This window comes from Panicum hallii, chromosome 1, assembly GCF_002211085.1.
Source record: "Panicum hallii strain FIL2 chromosome 1, PHallii_v3.1, whole genome shotgun sequence".
Classification (NCBI taxonomy): Eukaryota; Viridiplantae; Streptophyta; class Magnoliopsida; order Poales; family Poaceae; genus Panicum; species Panicum hallii.
In genome coordinates this window covers 7,471,059-7,492,266 of record NC_038042.1, presented here as the reverse complement: position 1 = coordinate 7,492,266, position 21,208 = coordinate 7,471,059, and the positions used below count along the sequence as shown (strand labels likewise).

At 50.3% G+C, this 21,208-nt stretch overlaps 2 protein-coding genes across 2 annotated transcripts; one reads left to right on the top strand and one right to left on the bottom strand.

Moving 5' to 3' along the window:
• The first annotated feature begins 6,607 nt into the window (after positions 1-6,607).
• On the top strand, positions 6,608-9,185 carry LOC112895383. Its single transcript, XM_025963338.1, has 2 exons — positions 6,608-6,907; positions 8,604-9,185. The coding sequence occupies exons 1-2, from the start codon at positions 6,608-6,610 to the stop codon at positions 9,183-9,185; spliced, it is 882 nt and encodes a 293-aa protein (XP_025819123.1).
• A 10,045-nt stretch (positions 9,186-19,230) lies between these two features.
• Positions 19,231-20,952, bottom strand: LOC112901964 (peroxidase P7-like). Its single transcript, XM_025970846.1, has 3 exons — positions 20,434-20,952; positions 20,132-20,323; positions 19,231-20,043 (listed from the first exon to the last, which is right to left on the bottom strand). The coding sequence occupies exons 1-3, from the start codon at positions 20,641-20,643 to the stop codon at positions 19,480-19,482; spliced, it is 966 nt and encodes a 321-aa protein (XP_025826631.1). The 5' UTR covers positions 20,644-20,952; the 3' UTR covers positions 19,231-19,479.
• Positions 20,953-21,208: the final 256 nt, after the last annotated feature.

Below are 21,208 nucleotides of genomic sequence, written 5' to 3'. Positions count from 1 at the left end.
TCCCCGCATGAGCCCGCGCGCCTCCTCCCCACGGCCTCCTCCGGCGGATCTACGGCCACGGGTCCCAGCGGCATCTCCTCCCGCGGACCTATGGCAGCGGCCCTGGCAGCGCCTCCTCCCCGCCGGCCTCCTCCTGTGGACCGCCGCGGGTCCCGGCGGCGCCTCCTCCCGCAGACCTACGGCTGCGGGCCCCAGCAGCGCCTCCCCCCTCGCGGTATGTTCTTGAATTTTTTTCCTTTCTTTTTTCCATTTCAATGCACACACACTCTAGCACACACACACACGCACACCGAGGTTGTTCATCAACCTCATTTCAAACAAGTACAAATCTCTTTTCACGTACCTGTTTGAAATATAGACTTCACATTGATGGCACCAGGAGATGTCATCCTGATGGTTTCAATTGCCGCGATGGGTGGAGTTGCACCAAATTGGGTAACTTATGAGAGGCTAGCCGTGGAGGTCTGCTTGGAGCAGCTTCAGGATCATGGGTACTTTGTGCAAGACTTTTCTTATTTTCGAATAAAGCAGCTCGAGGCGGGAGAAAGCAATGTTATTCAGACTGCTGAGAGGCTTTGTCAGCTTAATCAAGATAACAGGGTATAATATATTCTTTTTATCATTATTAACTTTAGTTATGTTACATCTTTCAACTTTCATAACATTATTATCACCTTTTAGGATCTCCTCCAAGGTACTACCTATGCGGCAATGAGCTTTCGGGTGATTCTGGATCAACTCATTAAAGCAGTGGATGTAACTAACATGGGTGGAGAGCCATTCTTCACTGGAGGTTTAAAGTTTCATGCAAAACTTACCTTCTACAGGTCAATTCAGCTTAACACTTCATTGTTCGATATTTAAAACTTACCTTCTAAAGGTTAAATCAGCTTAACACTTCATTGTTCGATATTTATAGTACTATATGTGTCTATTATTGGCAAGCGGAGGAGAGTGCACTTGTTCGTGCTTTAGCTTATTTGGATGAAGTTCTAGGCTGGATGATTGGAGACCTTAACTATCTTCCGTATCTACAGAAGCGGGTCGGAGGAGAATGAATGTGTAATATGCATGGATATACCGTTACCCTTTTTTCTTATGGATTTGAACTTGCACTATATAAGAACAGTGGCATGGATGTACCCTTACTCTTTTCTTATTAAGATTGGAACTGGTTATATAATTTGATTTCATATACAGTGTTAGTTGAGTGTTGGATCTGAATGGGTTAATTAAGAAACCCATTTAAAAATTTGGCAAGAAAAATGTACAAAAATTTTGATGGGAAGGATATTTTGAGGGGCTGCTGAAGCCATCACCCACCCCTAGAAAATAGTTTGTAGAACGGGTGATGGAGTGACCCGCTTGAAAATGGATTTCCAGGAGCGGCTGATGGCGTGATCCACCCCTGGAAATCCATTTCCAGAGGTGGTCAATTACCCGCCCTTGCAAATAGTATTTGTAGCTACGAGAAGCAGGGACGGGTATCGCGCCCGGCCCTGGAAATACGGTTTTACCTGCCCCTAAAAACATTTTCCGTTGCAGTGAGTGAACAGCACTTGAAGAACCAAAGAAAACAGCAAAAGAGGTAGGAATTTTGCTCTTACCCCCAACCCTAGCCTGTAATGTTAGCCGGCTCAAGATTATACATGAATTGATGTTTGATTTTGATTTATGAGTAACAATCGATATGTTCATTGCACTAGGCCGTGCATAACCGATTGATTTGCATTAGTTACAGAAAGATGATATTTTTCGAGAAATTAAAGCAAGTGATTCCTTGAGTTGATCCAACACCTTTAATTTGTAGCTTTGCATTAGCGTTCAAGTTTCAATTGCTATTTGTTTTTAAATTTTCAAACTTCAAGAAATATATGGATGATATTGATTTATACCTTTGTTAATGACTTTGCATCTAGAATTTCTAGAACAAGTTTTTGGGATAATATCATATAATACTAATACATATAAATTGTTTTTTACATGAATTTGTTTTGGATGCACCCGGCTTATTGGCAAAAAAATTATGTAAAGATTTATCATTGCCATTATTATTATCACTATTATTTATAGGCTCCAACTCCAATCTCTCATCCCGGGCCCCCAAATTCTCAGGAGCGGCCCTGCGCACATTGCAACAAAAGACTCGTGACGAGCTAGCTAGCCACTTACTAGTAATTAACGACTAACCAAGACAAGGAGTGCCAAGAGCTACAGGATGATAGATTTCATTACAATACGAACCGAAAGCTAGACTAGATAGCAATGTCGATCTGTGTCACGACCCAAAATATAAAAGCACAAGATAAAAATTTAAAACATCATCATGAGCACCATCCAAGCATCAAGGAGCATCATATGCACTTAATTACATCATGAGCATCCAATTTCTTGTGTGATTTATGTGCAAGTTGTGAAGCAAGTTCAAATTATGCTATGTGGCTGTGCCCCCAAAGATTTTATTCAAATACTAGATTTCAAATGATGATTTTTAGATATTTTTCCGCAATTGTTGGATGTCTCTGCCGAGCCATAAAATTCTTGGAAAGTTTGAAAACTGCAGTTTTGGATGAATTATTGTGGGCAATTTTTGACATCTTTTTGAGTGTTTGCTGTTGCATTACATTCTTGGTAGTATGATCTTGCTTCAGTAAAAGTTTGGTGATTTTTGGAGCCCGGGAAGTATTTTTGTTAGAGTTTTGAAGTTGGCTTTCCATTTTCGGTTATTCTCTTCTCTCCCGGCCCCACCTGTCAGCCCCTCTCCCTCTCCCGCGCGTCCCGGGCCCGCGCGTCAGCCTCCCCCTCCGCGCCTCCCGCGCCTCTGCGCCTGCCCGTTGGGCGCCAGCGCGGCGCGGCACGTCGGCGACCGCTGGCTCGTCCAGCGTGGCCGCCGCCGTTTCGTTTCCTCCCGCGCCGCTTCGCCTCTCCCTCCCCTACTCCCCATTCGAATCGCGCCGTTCTCCTTCTCCTCTCCAACCCTTGCTCACCGAACGCCTCTTCCTCTCCCCTCGCCACCCGCCACCACAATCCACCGCCGCCGCTTCACCTCCGCCCGATTCCGCGCGCATGCACCACCCCCTCCTCCTCCACACCCGGCCCCAACCCTTCGCCGCCTCTCTCCCCGGCTCAATCGCCTCCCCCGCGCCCGCCTCTTCCCGCCGCCGCCGCACTCCATCGCACCACCACCCGCCGCCCCGTTCCGCTCGCCCGTGCCGCGGGTGAGCACCGCCGTCGCGCCCCGCTCCGCGCGCGCACCTTCCCTTGCCCGTTCGCGCCCCCCCTGCCGCTCCGCCGCCGTCGGCCGCGCGCGCGCGTTCGTGCGAGGGTCGCGCCGCGGGCGTGCGCTGGCCGCGCCCGTGGCGAGTCAAGGCCACGGCTGGCCTTGACTTCGCCTGGGCCGCGCGCTGGCCGCCTGGGCCCACCTGTCGGCGCCCAGTGGCGCTTGCCGCCTCGTTTTGCTTTTGTTATTTCATGTGTGATCTTGTAAATTGCATAGAAACTGTTGTAGGTCTCCAAAAATTGTGAAATTTATTTTGTTTGACTCCTCCGTAATAGATCTACTTAGATAAATTAATTTTATGAATGTTAGAGTCCTGTACCTTGAGTTATAGTTTATTCTTGCTAAACCAAGTTAATTATTAATCTTGTTGTGTGATGCTTTAGAAATGCTAAGCTAAATCTTGTTAAATTTCTGATGAAATTATTTATCTCATGGTGCAGCTTGTGTAAATGTTCCTAGGCTTTTTGATAGGGTTTTAATGCATTTTTGGTTTTGCTGCCTGCAAACTTGTAAAATGAATAACTTTTGACAGAAAATTGATAAAATGATAAAACCACTTCTATTACTTTTCTTATCATGTCTCTGTCTCCAGTAATTCTTTGAGAATTTATAGAGATGCTTTGGGTATCTTTTAAGATTTAACTTGAGTTTAGCGGCTGAAATTTATAAATATCATAAGTAATTCCACAAATATGATTTTGATGCAATTTCAACTCTCATGATTTCCTCTTAAGATCCCCTGTGTGCAGAAATAAAACCATGGTTTATTCTTGCTATTTGTTGTGTGAGCAAGTTCGCCTTCGGGCTTAGAATTTAATTTATTGATCGAGCTTTGTGTTTTTTTTTCCTTGCGTGCCTCCTTGTGGTACTTCATTTCCATTTCATATCGTACCAACTCTTTTCATATCATTAGTATCATCCTAATGCACACATCTCATTCATGTATTTTAGTGACCGAGACGCCGGAGGACGCACCCGTTGAGCCCACCGAGTTCGTTGAGACCGAGCCGGGAGCCGAGTGTGTTGTTGAGCAAGAAGAGAACCAAGGCAAGCAGCTAAGCATGATCCCTTGACCTACTTAACTTGCTTAAATCTAGTTATGTCACTTGGGGTATCTATGCTTATGTTAAATATTTATCTATTGCATCGTTGGTCCTATTTTCATGCAATGTCCTCTCTTGATTTTGTATATCCATGCCCTTGGCACACATAGCTAGTTGCAACCTAATTAACTAAATGTTTAGCCGTGCCTAGAATTGGTAGATATCTTGTAGGGAAAATTGGAATAGAATCACTTGTTTCACCCACTTTTTATTATCTTAAACATGTTGTCCGGTGTCGGGTTGTTGGTTTGGATCGGTCTAGTGGAAGTGTGGTTTTGGGGTTTGAGCGGAAGGTAGGGCCTAGAGAAAGGAGTCTCGGAGGCTTAGTCCGCTTGAACCGATTAAGGATCGTCCGTGGATGAACTTGGAAATTGAGCACTTATCGTATTACCACATATCCATTCATGGGGTGGATAAACCGAATACCCTCTAATTCTAATCGTTGATGCACGGTCCTAGATGCGTGGCCGTAGGGCTATGTAGAGAGGCTTAGGGGTGTCCCCGGTGGACCTAGGTAACTCTCCGCGCAAGTTAGGCGTGATGTTCAACGGTTACAACTCGTCGGGAAAGGTTGATGCGAGTACCCCCTCACCCCACGTGATCGGTTGGGTGAGTGGCATGGTCCTTGTGTCGTGTGGGTAAAGATGTACACCCTTGCAAGGTTAATGAATCAATTCGAATTGCCGCACTCTCGGTTATGAGCAAACTCTTTATCCTACGAAATCTTCGTAGAAGTTTTGGTCGAATGGTTGGTGGCATGTTACATTCCCCTTGTTGATGCTTAGGAATTGAGTTATCTAATTAACTAAAATTTGAGGTGGGTTGGGCAAGTTAATTAAAATGCTAGGAGGCTAGATGGTGGAATTAGGGAGCTCACGCTTATTTAATTTACTTAACCCTAAAGCCTTTTTGTGAGCCTTCATATGCATTTTCCTTAATCTATTTATTCGCGTAAGTCTTGCGAGTACCTTTGTACTCATGTTGCTTTATTATACTAAGTTGCAGGTGAGCCGGAAGTGGTGTTTGGCCATTTCTACCCCGCCGAACCCGGCGCGGGCGAGGAATAGGCCAATATGGTCAATGGTGTCCTTGAGCAAGACGCCATTAATATTATCTATCGTTATATTTTCCTCTGCGTATCGTACTTGGGGTTGTCATGATAAACATTAAACTTCATGGTTTTTATCTCTTCTATGTTATTGTGAGCCCGAGGCTTGCATCCTTTATTGAATCTTAAAAATCCAGATTTGGAATCTTTCCTTATGTCAATGTTGTAATGGTTAATGGCTTAACTTTGTATTAAAATTTGCTATTTGCGGATCAATGGTGATGTATGAGTTTGTGACGGTATATGCATATGCGTGATCTTAGCCATATGTTGGAGCACATACCGGGACTACCGGGTTTAATATTATTTTCGGTGAAAAGTTAAGTTGGTTCTTGGGAATTTAGATGTGAGTTAACCCGTGGCGCGCTATTGGTGCGAGCGCGAGTTAACTCTCTTCTTCATTATAAGGACCGACGGTTTCGCTTAAAATAATATTAAATTGGGCGGTTCTCACGGTCTGAGCCGCACCACCAGCCCTTCGTCAAGCACTACCGGGCTCCTCCTTGCTGCCGAGGAAGACACCAGTGAGCACCGTCTTGGACTGCAGGGAGGCTTTCAGGATCGCCACGCCCTGCAAAAATCATCTCATCCGTATCGAAACGTTCGACGCGTGCACAATGATGGCACAGTCGAAAAATAACTGATGAGAGAGAACAGACGGAAGATCCGGCGGCGACTGACCTCGTCGTAGCCGAGCTGCACGGTCTCCCGGAGGTCGGCGAGGTCCTTCACCACGAAGGTGTTGAGCAGGTTGACGCCGGAGATGGTGGACAGGGGCGTGACGGTGAGGTTTTGTCCAGCACCGTGTACGTCACAACGCCCTGCACGAACCCTCTCACGGTTCCTCCTCCACCCGACCACGCCCAGCGAGGCAACTGCAGCGAGATGGGACCGGATCTGACCGTGGATGGGAGAGGACGACGCGTGCTGCCGCTGCTCCATCCACAGGCCTCCTCCAACAGTTCTAGCCAGCTATAAGTCATTCCATGTCAGCATTGTAGATGATTGCTCCAACAATCCAACTTTTAGCTCATTCTCCAAAGCACAAGTGGGCCCCACCACGTTGGCCACCTAGCCCGTCCCCACGAGCGTCTCTCTCCTTGTCTCAACCGCGAGATGGCAGAGCCGGAGAGCCCCAAGCTCCCCTCGCGGCCGACCTCCAACTCGCCGGTAGCCCGTGCACTCGCCGCCCCTAGCTCCGCCGCGACCTCGCACAGCCTGCTCTGCCTTCAGCCTGACCTCGCCAGCTCGCCGCCACCAGCCCGCGCGCAAGCTCCGCCACCGCCGCTCGCCCTCCTTCGCGCCATCAGCTCGCCGTCGGCCCCCGCGCCGGCTGCCACCAGCTCATCACCGGCGCGCGCGCAAGCTCTGCTGCCCCCGCTCGCCATCGATCTGCTGCCGGCCACCTTGCCTCGAGTCCGCCGACCGGGAATCTCGCGTGGGGGCCTGCAGCCGTGTCTCGGTTTTTGAGCGAGCACGCGAGGAAATAGTCGCTAGTGCATGACTTTTTTATTTTCTCCCTCCTCCACGTAAACCGAAATCCGACGTGAGCAGGCGACATCGCCGACCGTTGGAGAAGGCCTGGGAGGAAGACTGCAAGACCGCAAGAGCAAGCAAAACATTTTTTTTGCAGGAACAGAAACAGTCCGTGGTCTGACAGTGCTGATCGCTCCACATCTCTCCAGTCCGGTCAAACTTTCCATCAGTCCCTGCTGTAGACGCTGGACGCCTATTCGTGGGAGCTGCGCGTGCCCTAGCGTGATGGAACAAGTCAGTTTGATTTCCAATTGGTACTGTAAAAGATTTGGTTGGCTAAGGCTGTCTCCAGCGAGATCCCCTAAATCTCATCCTCCATATCCATCCTCCATTTCAACTTCATTCTCTATACCAAATTTATCTCCAACAACATCCTCTATTTCCATCCTCTATACCCCACAATCTCAATTTTTTTTTATTTTTTCCCAACTACCCTCTCCCCAGCCGCAACCGCCAGCGCCGTCGCCGCCTCCCGGCTCCCGCGCCCCTCTGCCGCTGCAGCCCGCGCCCCTCCGCCCTCTGCCGCCTGCGCCCTGCGCCCCTCCGCCCGAGCCCCTCCGCCCTCTGCCGCGTGCGCCCTGCGCCCCTCCGCCCGCGCACCTCCGCCCGGCGCCCCTCCGCCCGCGGCCCCTCCACCCGCCGCGCCTCCTCCCGCGCGCCGCCGCCCCTCCCGCGCGGCGCCGCCCGTCCCGCGCGGCGCCGCCCGTCCCGCCCGCCGCCCCTCCCCCGGCGCCCCTCCGCCCTCTGCCGCCTGCGCCCTACGCCCCTCCGCCCGAGCCCCTCCGCCTTCTGCCGCGTGCGCCCTGCGCCCCTCCGCCCGCGCCCCTCCGGCCGCGGCCCCTCCGCCCGGCGCCCCTCCGCCCACGCCCCTCCCGCGGCCCGCCGCCCATCCCGTGCCCCGCCGCCCCTCCCGCGCGCCGCCGCCCCTCCCGCGGCCCGCCGCCCGTCCCGCGCGCCGCCCCTCCCCCGGCGCCCCTCCGCCCGCCGGCCCTCCGCGGCCCGGCGCCCGTCCCGCGCGCGGCCGCCCCTCCCGCGCGCCGCCGACCCTCCCGCGCCCCGCCCCGCACTGCTCGGCTGCCGGTGCCCATCGTCCCGCGCTTCTCGGCCTGGTGCCGCCCCGCCTCCCGCACTATGGATTTCGACGAGTGGTTACAGCAAACGGAGATGGAGCGAGAAGCACATCAGCGAGAAATGGAGATGGAGCTAGACGATCTGGAGGACTTCACCCTCATGACGATGTGCATGTGGGGTGCCCATGTGCCTCGCGAAAGGGTGCCTCGCCAAATCGTGCCTCGTGATCACCATGATGGTTTCCATCGGATATGGGCAGACTACTTCGCTCCCCAGCCGGTGTACGGGGACCGGCTGTTTCGAGAACGGTCCGTCGCATGCATGTGTTACATAATGTTGTCTGCGTTTTCATGGCGAGTGGACTAATACTTGTTGTCTTTGACTCCGCAGCTTCCGTATGCGACGGCATGTGTTCCTTCGGATTGTCGACGCGGTGCAGAGGGTGGATCCTTATTTCATCCAGCGTCCGGACTGCACAGGCCTTATGGGAATATCTGCCTTGCAGAAGTGCATCGCCGCCATTCGCATCCTGGCTTACGGATTACCAGCCAATGCGGTCGACGAGTATGTGCGTATCGGTCCCTCGACAGCTCAAGAGGCCTTGAAGCATTTCTGTCGAGCAGTCATCGATGCATTTGGTGGATACTATCTGCGAGCGCCAACTGAAGAGGATGTCCGCCACCTCGTCGAGGAAGGTGAACAACGGGGATTCCCGGGAATGCTTGGCAGCATAGACTGCATGCATTGGACGTGGCGTAATTGCCCATCATCGTGGAAGGGCATGTTCACCGGCCGTGGGAAGTCACCTTCTATGATTCTAGAGGCTGTGGCGTCCAGGAACCTATGGATTTGGCACGCTTACTTTGGAATGCCAGGTAGCTGCAACGACATCAACGTTCTTCACAGATCGAGTCTCTTTGACCGCTTCATGCAGGGGACATCGACGCCTGTGAACTTCACAGTCAATGGGCATTCATACAACATGGGATATTACCTGGCAGATGGAATCTACCCAGATTGGCCCACATTTGTGAAGACCGTCCGTCATCCGATGGAGATGAAGACTCGCCTCTTCGCCGCAAAATAGGAGGGTGCTCGGAAGGATATTGAGAGAGCATTTGGTGTGCTTCAGGCCCGGTGGGCAGTGATTCGTGGGCCGGCCTATCCATGGGACAGGGACGACGTGCGGGATATGATGACCGCATGCATCATTATGCATAACATGATCATCGAGGACGAGGGTGACAGGGCAACGAACACCATCTTTGAAAATCCCGGGCAGCATGTCGACCTATCAACGGGGAACTTGGGGGACCGACATGCATTTGTTCAAGCACATCACCGGCTACGAGATCGTGATGTCCATTTTCGCCTGCAGTCAGACCTAATTGCGCATAATTAGAACCTACATGGGTCGACGGTTACCAGTGCGACGGATGTGCCACATGTGTGACCCCATGCACGGCACACCCAATTTCATAAGCTAAGCAGGTATGTACAACTGGACTTTAATTTTACAATTATGACTATTTCATGGAATATATCAAGCTTGATTTCATACTATATAATTATAAAATGGCCTAGTTATACTGCCTAGTAATACTGTAACAAACAAATCCCTGTTGCCTCCTATGATTGGTTTGTCAATGCTCCTTTTGATTGGCACCTCCAGTTTCCACTGGTGTCTGAATATGCAGTCCTGGATCTGCTAAGTACAATTTTTTTAGTTAGTGCCCAGACATAGGTGGAAACTTGGGTGAAAGTTCCTCTCTTAATTTTTGATCTTATGGTGCACTTACCATGTGATAGCATCTTGGGTGTTGTTTTGATATGCTTTTAAATATGTACCAATTTCATTGGTCTGAGTGAGAAACATTGGCCATCCTTAATTAATGTTTACTTTTGTACAGGTCTGTTTTGAGCTCCATAGTTATCACTAAACATTTCTTGATCTAGCTATATAAGAGCCTTCAATTTTTACTAAATTGTATTTTGTCAGAAGTGGGATGATAATTACCTTTACATACAGATCATTAGATGTTACAATAATAGCACCAATATTTACATTGATTCGGAACTTCCTTGGTGTTTGTCATGGGATGTTCTTGGGGTGGTATGAAATAGGTCTTTTGTTGTTATGCAAAACCCTTGAGGGAGGGAGGAGGGTACAATTTTTCACAGTGCTGTGATTCTAAGAACAAGGAATATATACGTGGAGCTTGCATGATGCATCCTATGATGTATGCTTTTATTTACATGTTCTGGAGACTCTCAAGAACGTCATTGATTATCTTGCTTATTTAGATTATCATTTCCTGTTTACAGTGTAGACAGTAAGAATGTTTCTGAATATGATTCCAATGCAGGCTTTTGTGAGTGAGTACGCTGTTTGGAGAAGTGATGCAGGTAGAGGAAGTCTTCTTGCTTCATTGGCAGAAGCTGCTTTCCTTACTGGGTTGGTCAGGTGGTGCTTTACCAGTGCATTCATGATGCTATGTATTTTGTAAGGTTGATGTTTATGAGAAAATTGTGCACTTCTCATGTATAAATGCGACCTCGTAGTGTAAATAATCATTTTGAAGAATCGAGATTTGAGTGAAATTCTGTGTTATGTTACTGCTCTTGATTTTTCTTTCTGTCACATGGTTGATGCTTCTTGAACGCATTCACGACTGCCTATGTTCAGGTTCAGCAATGGCAGCTGGTTCTGATATTCTGAATGTTCCTTCTGACTGCATTTGATTCAAATCTAATTTTTTTCACTCCATGTACTGAAGACCAATTTTGTACTATGGTTTATGGTTTCTGCCAATTATTGAAGAACGGGTGCATCAAAGAGCATTGACACTGCTTTCTCTGTCTATCTGAAACTTCTTTAGGAGACAATGAAACATGGCACCCACCACCCAGATGCCAAAATCAGAGAAACACTGTTGCTTGCTGGGACACAGGAGCTTATCAACCTTCAAAAAAATAGAGTGACAGCAGCAACAACCATCGCTTTGCTGATGCAGAGAGCAATAATTTTCATCAAACTAAATGGAGTCCAACACACAGTACATTTAAACAATAATTCTGGCAGTTCATACAACACTAAGCACTAAAAGTTCTCAAACATGTAACAATATCTCTCGCTGCTCATACAACACTGAGCACTTAAAAGTTCTCAAACATGTAAAGATAGTTCTAAGATAAGGAATACACGCAATGTTCCGCAATCGTACACAAAGTTCTCAAATAGTACAGACAACATCAGTTGGTAAGGCCGATACCAGTCAGGGAGGAGGCAACGAGTACTTCGCAAGGATCTGCTCCTGCTGTCGCTGGTAGAACAGTCGTAGCGCTGGCGAGCACCTGTCGAGATCTATACTAAGAATACGTTCTTCTTCCGCGCGTTCTTCCTTGGCGGCCAGACTGTCCCTGTAATTCTTCTCCATCTCCAGCCGAGTCGTCTCCAGTGCCAGCCGACGATCCTCCTGCGCCAGACGGCGTTCCTCCAGCTCCCTTTCCGCAGACATCTTCTTCTCCTGCAGCTCCCTGTCCGTATTGATCTTCTTCTCCTGCAGCACACACATCGTGGCGTGGTGGGTGGCCATCTCAGCCTGAGTCTCCTTTATTAATGACAGCTTGTTGCCCCACATATCATTCATTTGTGAAATGTATTCCGACGAGGACGACGATGTGGCGGCCTTTTTGCTCGCTGCTTTAGTGGTATCCCTCCCAGCCGGCCTCTTGCTCCCGCTGGAGGCCGGGGCATCAGACTCGGCTGGACCGCCCACTCCGTTGCCACCGCCAGCTGCTGCATCGGAGGAGTCGTCGTCGAGCACATGTACCTTGGAGTGAGCCCCAATGCACGCCTCCCACTTTGGCTCATCCTTCAATAACTTCCAGGAGTGCATCTGGGTGAAAGGCTTCTGCAATGCCGCAGCATACCGAGCCATTGCCTCCGTCGTCTGAACAAGCTCAGAATAGACAAAAATGAGGTGTATCAATTGTACAATTTGGATATCTGTATATAAGTGAAATCCAGGTCCATGTTGTCCATGAATGCAAACGTACAGAAGTTGAGAAGCAGGTCACGTACCTTGTCCGCGTCCGACATGCCGCTGGGATTCAAACGCAGAACGGCACTGTAGAACTCCGAAAACTTGGTGCAGCACTCTTTGATGTAGTCCCAACGAGTCGTGAGCGACTTCTGAGACCTCTCCGGGTAAACCCCTCGAGATGAGTTGTAGCCTTTCGTGATCCGCAACCAAAACCCTTCTTTCCGCTGCCCGGTATTGACAACCGGGTCAGTACTTATGTTTAGCCACCACTTTGTCAGGTTTACGTCCTCTTCGGGATTGAAATTGGGAAGCTTGACCTTAGCACCACTTTTCCCAGCATCGGGCTCGCCCACTCGGACCCTCGGAGCTTCACTGACATGCTGCATTGGGGGTCCTACTGGAGGCGGCACGGTTGGTGGAGGAGGGTAAAAATAAGGAGGTACTGGTGGCGGCATTCCATATGGATGGAAGGATCCCATCCAATGCTGCCGAGAGGCAGCATTGGCAGCAGCTTCAACCTCCTCTCTCTCGTCATTGCTGCTGCATCCTTGCATGGCGTAATTGGTCACGCGGTCCATGACCCTACAAATCCAAAACCACAAAAAGTTGTCAGACTTACACTACAAAAGAGATATATATGGCAAAATAATAATGACAGCTCTTTCGCTCAATCTATGTGTTGATGTAAAGCTGTTACTCTTGCGCCGGCTATATATGCTTGATGAGCATGCTTAGTCAGAATCATTGCTCATTAGTAAAGGAAGTTTTAGAACCTGAAGTGACTTCATTTTGATTTACATACCTGTCACTTTGTCAAAGTTACTTTGAATGATTCATTAATACGGCGCTGATAAACACTTATGCTTGAGGTTTTCTTGCTATGAAACATATTTATTAGTAAATGATTAAAACATCTATGGGCACAGGATTGTTGTGGCAAATCCAGATTAAGTGAGAACTGGGATGGATTTGTTAGTTTGTATCAGGATATTGATGCATATCAGTTACATCCTGGATATGGCATGTTTGCTTTCATGCTTTGTAACTGTCAATAGTGTAGTGTATGAGAATCATGGTATGCTATGCAATTGTAGTCCCAGGTTTGACATATCACAAATGTTGCATCTCAAGGATTGCAGTTGTAGCATTGCTCCTTATCTTGTACAGAGTTATTGCAGTTTCAATCATAATATACTTCATTTGCATGACAACATATTTTTGTTTTTCCAGAATATAAAAGACTAGGTCCACTGAAATATTTATGTGGAAGGTTGCAGCAAAAATAACTGTTATATTAACTAAGCAGAAGTTATGAGCTACATGTTGCATGCAAGGTTAAAATCAAATGTGCCCCACACCAGCATTCACTTTGTGCAGCATAGCTTCAGATATATGATCACAAAGATGATCTAAACTTAAAGGCACATAGACCAGAGCCAGCCTAGTGTCATAAGAGGAAATTCTGAATTCTAGATGGAACCATACAATCAACTCTTACAAAAGTCATGTCCTGTTAGGTACTCATGTTAGTGGAAATGTGGGATTGTACTTGTCTTATGTGTCCTGCATTGCAGAATATGGTTATTTTTCTGCTTCCTATATTTGCAACAATTTCAATTACTAAAACATACTGGCCTATTACAAGAGGAGCATGTTGGCTTCAAGTCCTTCAACTGAGAGAATGACAACTGTTATCTAACATGCTAGATGAAATGGTCCAGCTTTAAGATGAACTGACCATACCTAGTAAATCTAAGTTCCCCATGTAAAGTTTCGTAGTCCTTTTATTTTTAGGAGGTATAGGCCCCTTTGCTGGTAATGTGAGCCGTGATAACATAGTCCAAGACTAATTATAAGTTCACATATTCTCCGGAGGAAGAAAGTAGTGTTTGATCAATATATTTTGACAAGGAAATCCCTCTATAAACACAACTTGACCTTTAGGGGAAAATCTCATCAGGTACACAGCAAGAAAAGTATAAACATGAACCGACTGCTCAACCCCGGCAATCAGAAAACAATCTTTTTGCCATCAAATTTAACAAACACAAGTACAATCTTATTGAATGCCTGAAGTGAAACTTCTAATCACTTAAGAAAATCAAATCATTAATACAAAATCCGGAGCACTTCATCCAAGTACGAGAGGTATACCTTCCCCTCCGGCGCCGCTTCGAGGAAGACGGGATATCCACGGATCTGGAGATGAACCGCCGTCGAGGGCGTGCCGACCGCCGCCTCTTTCGTCTCCCTTCGCCGCTGCCCCCTCCCTTTGCAGATGACGGCCGGGAGTCACTCTCGCCTTCCCCTCGGCCGGGCCCGAAGGAGGAACTGTCGCAGTCCTCCAGATCCGCCGCGTGCCGGGGACCCTGCTCGGCTGCTTCCTCCTGCGGCCGCGCGGAATCACCTGGTGAAGATGCGGCCGTGGGCGACCGGGATGGATGACGCCGGCGGGGACTCCCTTCTCCCCGTGCGCACGCCCCAGCCGCCGCGCGGAGGCCCTCCAGCGCAACGCCGCGGCGTTCCGAGACGCGTCCGCCGCTCCTGCGCCTCCTGCCGATCTGGCCCCGCCGCCCCTCTTCCAGATCTACTCGCCCGCGCCGACCCGCCGCACCCGGCAGGCCCTCCCCCACCGCCGACCCGACGGCGGCCGTGGCTTTCCCCTCCCCGGCTATTTCCTCCCGCGCCCGCGCGGAAGAGGCAGCTGGAGATCCGCTGGAGGGCGCCCGGGATGGAGGACGGCGCTCGTGGCCGTCTGTGTGCGGGACGCGATGGAGATCCCCCATTTTACCGGGCGCGATGGAGGCTGCCGCTGGAGCGGTACAGGCGCAACAGTAAACTCCATATTAAGAGTACCGCACGTTTTAGAGATCCTCGCTGGAGATAGCCTAAGCAGATCCGGTTGCAGAAGCAAAAGATTGCTTGCAGTCCTATGTCACGAAGGGCCTAGCCCTCGACGGTGGTTAGCTTTCTAGCTGCAACTGTAGAAGAACTGTCCAAGACCGAGAGTCAGGTGTGTTCGTTTCTCATTAATTTGAGGGCTCTAAAAACTTTAGCTCGCTTCCTCTAAAGAATCGCGGTCTTATTAGAGGCCGGATTAAAGAGCTGTTCGATACCGGGCCTCTAAAATTTAGATGTTTCGAGCTTTAGAGAGGTGAAACGAACGGACCCTTAGGCAAAGTAGATTTTGTAGATCTTCTGCGCAAATACAGATGGAACGGAGTTTGAAAGGCTAAAATTTAGTTATATCACATTGTATATTTTAACACTAATTAGGAGAATTAAATATAAATTTAATTGTATAGCTAATTCGCGAGACATATCTTTTAAGTCTAATTAATCCATAATTAGTATATATTTACTGTAGCATCACATGGGCTAATTATAATTAATTAGACTTAATAGATTCATCTCGTGAATTAGCCTAAGGTTTATGCAATTAGCTTTATCATTAATCTATATTTAATACTCTAATGAGGAACTAAATATTCCATGCGACAGATTTAACCCTGCCGGATCCGAACGGATCCGAACAGAGTCTGAATTGATGGGAGAAGAGGTGCTTGAAATTTAGGAATCACTTGAGTTCCATCTCAGCGTGATGGCAATAGAATCAAAGAGGACCTAGTGTTAGATTAATTGGGGCCAAAGGTCTAATTAGACACGGTCAATAAATTCTATGAGTAAGTGATAATTAATTTGCTAAGATATGGTATTAACTTGAATGTTCAAGTCTTTCGTAATATAGAACACGAAACCTCTTCTACTATTCCACAGCCCTTTTATTGTCCCCACTCCGGCTTCCTGAGTGCACAGGCAACTTGGAAGAGCAGGCCTCCGAAGCTTTGTTCTTCCTGAGACTCTGCACCCGAGCAGTAGAAGAGCGATCAAGTTTTTGGGAGTGCATCAGCGCGACTGCTCGTGTCGACTACATATCCGACTGCTTCGACTACGCCTCCGACCGCTTCGACTACGCCTCCAACTGTTTCGACTACATCTTCGACTATTTCAACTACATCTCTGATTATTACGACTATTTCCTGGTGGCTAGCGCAAATGCACTGCGATCACCTGCATCGAATCGGCTCTTGATTGGCTACATCAAACAGGCTCAACTAGCAATATCGAGTAACGGCGTATCCGATACCTTCGGCACTGGCCCTGCCTCTGGTACATTGTTTATATTTATTGTCTTCGTTGAAAGCACAATATGCCATGCTCCTATTTCTATTACGATTTATCTTATGTTTCGAATTAAAATAAAATTGTAATTTGGCTTTCCAACACCTAGTCGATCGCCCATTTCACTCGAGTTCCATCTCGATTCAGCAAAGGTGAATTTAAAGAAACTACAAACTCCGGTCCTAACCTGTTTCCGGTAGGACATGCAAGCTAGCCCATCCTATCTTACCAATTGCATGAATATAATAATGTCACTCTACACATGCATCACTGATCAGCGCGATGACACATACAGAACAGAGGCTAGCTAGCAAGCGCCGCTTGTTGATCGATCGGAAGATATGATTCAGAACCCGATCGAGCGGGAGGCCTGGCTGAGCGTCCGCCGCCTGAATCTTTGGACGGCCGTCATGGATCCAAGCGAGCTAGGAGATCCACAGAATAAGAGGAATTAAGCAACTGCTTTAAGAGAAAAATTGAAGGGAATCGCTCTTCCTAAACTTCGACCGAAACGCATTGCATCAGTCCATCGGAGGAGAAACACAATCGATCAGTTGACCGGCTGGGCGAGCTCGCGCTCGCGTTGGGCGAGCTCGAGGACGCGTCCAGCATGGAGGCGACCGAGCTCATGTACCATCTTACTGCATATTCGTGCATATTCGATTAAAAAAAATTCCATCAACGCAAATGCCTTACGCAAAATGTTTCCATGGCCACTCATGTACCGTCTTGGGGATGAAGTGTAATTTTTTTGAACCAACGGGCCACGACGTGTGCGTTTCTATTGATATAGCAGAAAAATATAAGACTATCCTTGAAAGACCATAATCAGGCAAAATAAAGAGAAACTGGAGAAAAACAACTAACAAATGGCGAGTCGGATTGAGACATCGACACCTCACCATACAGACAGCTCCATAAGGTTGGATTGGGGTAGCGAACCACCGAAACCACTTCACGTCGCCATCGCTCGAGCACTAGAAACGCACCACCGTCACCAGGGCGAAGCCCCTATGAGGATAAACCATTATCATCACCAGCTCCGTCGTTGCCGATGATGTCCCACACTGGACTAGCCACTGTAATACAGGGTTAGCCGCCGTAATCCGCTGCAAGCTGTGTAGTTACTAGGCTATCGAGTCCGCTTGCGCCTCCTCACGAAGTTGCTCTGCACCGGACCAACACCCGCCGAGCAGGGTTGACCGCCGTAGATCGCTGCAAGCTGTCAAATCGATACCAAAATAGCTGCCTCTGGCCATCCATCTGCTGCACAACGTCCACCAAGATCTGATAAAAACACTTTTGGAGTCCAAGCCACCTAGTTGCATCGTCGAAGAAGCATAAATATCGCATGGGGCCTCCGGCACGGTCACTTCGGCAAAGCACCTCCGCCGGCCTCCTCCTACCACGCCAGCCTCTGCCAACTTCGTGGTCACCTCTGGCGCACAGTCCGGCCAAACCGTCACCCTCAAGTGCCAAGTAGAGGTCCTGCCCTCCCAACACTACGGCAACGTCCACTGCTTGGCCACCATCTAGCACCGCGTACACCCGCCCCTCGAGCGCATGACTTGGTGTCCGCCCACTATACCACTTGGCCCCGTACACCAAGGTTGGGGTCCAGCACCGACACGGCTGATGCTATGTATGGCCGCTTGCTGTCAAACCAACCAATGAAGGCTCCAGCACACTGCAAAGAAAGGGAACTCCAAAGGCGGCATCTTCAGGAAGAACATGACGCTAAGCCGCGCCAACGCCGCCCGCCCGAGATGGGCAAGGTTTTCACCTGAAGAATCCACCATCGAAGCGAGGAAGGAGCCTTGACAATGTCCTCAACAGGAATACGGCGCCCAAGGCGTCACCATTGTTGGCTCAACGTACCGCCGAGCAGGATTTCTCCACAAGCCCATTTCACTGCCAACCATGGCCACCCCCACCCCAACCTCGCTTCCCAGACCGCTTGTTGCCGCCGCCATACGGGCATCGCCGAACGACCCACACGCCCCGTACGCATGCCACACTGCTGCCACGCAACCACCTCCACGCCCCGCACGCGGCCTCCGCTCCCTGTAAGCTCCACACCCGCCTTACAACGGCCGGCGCCAGGAGCGCATGGCCAGCCAAGCCACACCGGTGCGAGTCCGGCAGGCCGCCTCCTCATTCAGGCTTGCCGCGCTGGTGCCCACAGACACCGCGCAGCCTCTCGCACTGCCAAGCCGCCTCCACTCTCTGCGCCGTCACACCGCCTCCACACACAGCCACCACTCACTGCGCGGCTACGCTGGAGCACGCCACCACTGCGCCGTCGCGTCGGAGCCGCCACCACCCACCCATCGCCGGGTGTCGATCCTGCGTCGTGCTGTCGCTCCCGCGCCTGGGAGCAGCCACCGCTGGCGGATCCGGCCGCGGGACACCGGATCCACACTCACCGGCGCCGGATCCGACGTTCCTCGCCGGTGCTGCCACGAGCCGTGCCCCTCCGGCGACCAAAGCAGCTGCGCCCGCCTAACGCGAAGGGGAATAGGGTGCCCCGCCGCCGCCGTCCTTGCGGGCCACACGGACTTTCGGCGGCGCGGCGAAGGGAAGCGAGGAGGGATGGGGTGGCGGCAGCGGCGGGACGGCTGCCCGTGTTGTTCATGCGGGAGTGACGCGGGGGTAGCCACCAGAAGTGTAAAATTTTATTTTCTAGTTATATTTTATTTTCGATTCCACCATGTTCTTCCAATGTTCTCAATGTTTTAATTTTAAAAAACCCGTTCCAAAATCAACCTGCAACTAATTTTCGGACTATGATCCTAATGCAATGCAACGAATAATGAATATCTTTTGTCCAAGGAACTTAGAAAAATATTTAGAAAATTCGCATATATTTAATCATATTGAAACTATCCAGTGCAGATGCATGAGTTAGGGAACTGGTATCTAGTATTCCGCAATATAATGATCCAAGAGCTTAATTACTCGCTTTTTAGCCTTATAAAGACAACGTGAACTTGTGAAGTTCTTATTCTCCCCCTTTCAACGGTCTGTTACCTTTGTAGCCAACCGAAGTACCAAACAGTGTATCGATCATATCTATAGCGGTGCCGTTCTTGTACATCTTATACACCCAATTCTACGTACTCATATATATAACATCAATCGAATCAGCAGCTATCAGCTGCTGTTGACCACCCTGCAGTTGGCCCTGATCTGGCCGGCGCTTCCGGTGAGCGGGCTGATGTTCCCCATCTTCACCATGGCGGCGGCGAAGTCGGCGGAGAAGAGGGCCGGGTTGGTGCTGTACTGCCGCACCAGCGCGTCCTGCGACCCGCCGTTGAAGAGCACCTGGTCGGAGTGCAGCAGACCGCGCTGGCCGACAAGGTTGCGGTAGTAGGCGTTGTCGAAGAGCAGCTGCGTCTGGACGTCGAGCGGCGCCAGGTTGCCGTCGCCGCTGCCCTGCGCGGCGGGGCAGGTGCGCCGGCGCAGCGCCGCGAACGCCGCGTCGATGTTGGTGTCGTTGTAGATGCGGCCGCGGAAGTTCTGGCACTGGGAGAAGCCGATGGTGTGCGCACCGGAGAGCGCCGTCAGGTCCCGCGGGCTCAGGCCCTTGTTGCCGAACGCCGAGATGAGGGTGGCGAGGTCGGAGGCCGGCGACGGGAGGTCGCTGTTCGCCAGGCTCTGGCTCGCCGTCGTCGAGTCGCGCCGGCCGAGCGGCACCGCCCAAGTCGGCCCTCCGAGCTGCACGCGGGGAAACGGTTGAGTTAGCTAGATTCATCCGCAGCCACGTATATACGCATGTGTCATGTGTGTGCAGTGTAAAGTGTACCAGGAAGGTGCTGTCCCGCGCGGCGAGGGCGACGATGTCGGCGCAGGAGACGACGCCGGGGCAGACGGCCTCGACGGTGGCCTTGATCTGGTCGATGACCTCGTAGCCGCGGACGGAGTTGACGTTGGGGCCGGCGCCCTTCTCGCCGACGAAGCTGCCGACGTCGTCCAGAAGAATCGAGGCGTCGCAGCCCTGATGACACCAAAATTTTATTTATTTATTTATTTGCCCCCCGTTAAATTCATTAGCATACAAATGCACGATTCTGAATTTCTGATTCAGGGTTGGTAACAACAACGGACCTGGACGAAGCAGTCGTGGAAGAAGAGCCTGATGAGGGATGCGCCCATCCGGCGCTCGGCGAGGAGGGCCCTGATCGTGGTGGCGCGCACGATGAGCCCCAGCGTGGGGCAGCTCCTCGCGTAGAACGACGGCGAGAGCTGCCCCTGCGCCGCCGGAGCGAGCAGGAGCAAGGCGAGCAAGCAATGCCAGATCTGGAACGAAGCCGCCATGGCCAAATCTATAGCAGCTAGGTAACTGATGATCAGGTGATTTCTTCCCAACCAATCACCAGATCGAGGACCACTAGCTAGCTGCTAGCTTAGCTTGATCAGTAGCTTGCTTAACCGCGAGTGGCACGAGCTGCCTATTTATAGCGCCGCTTCCAGTTGCATGCATGCAAAAGCGTAGCCCTCCATGCCGGCACTGGGGTCAAAGTTAGGCCGCTGGAGGCGTTGAAAAACTGGGACGAGTTCTTGGGCCTTTCTCTCCTGGTTGACAAAGCTCGTGTCTTTTATTTGCACATTCCTTTCCTCATCAGGGGTCAGTGCTCCCAAAATCGAAGGGCGTGAGCATGTCGTGCTTGCAGATAAACAATGCGCGTTGAAGTGTGGCCTGTCGTTACGGGTAGAGATCGCATTCAGACAGCTGTTCTGAATCAGGCCTCCTGACGCGCGCCGTCCCGATGCATGCCTCGAAAGGTTTGCTATTGCTGCTGCTGCGGCTGCGTGTGTGATCTAGTATTGAAAGATACCTTTGCCATCCAGTGACCACGCATGCATATATGGAGCTATCGTG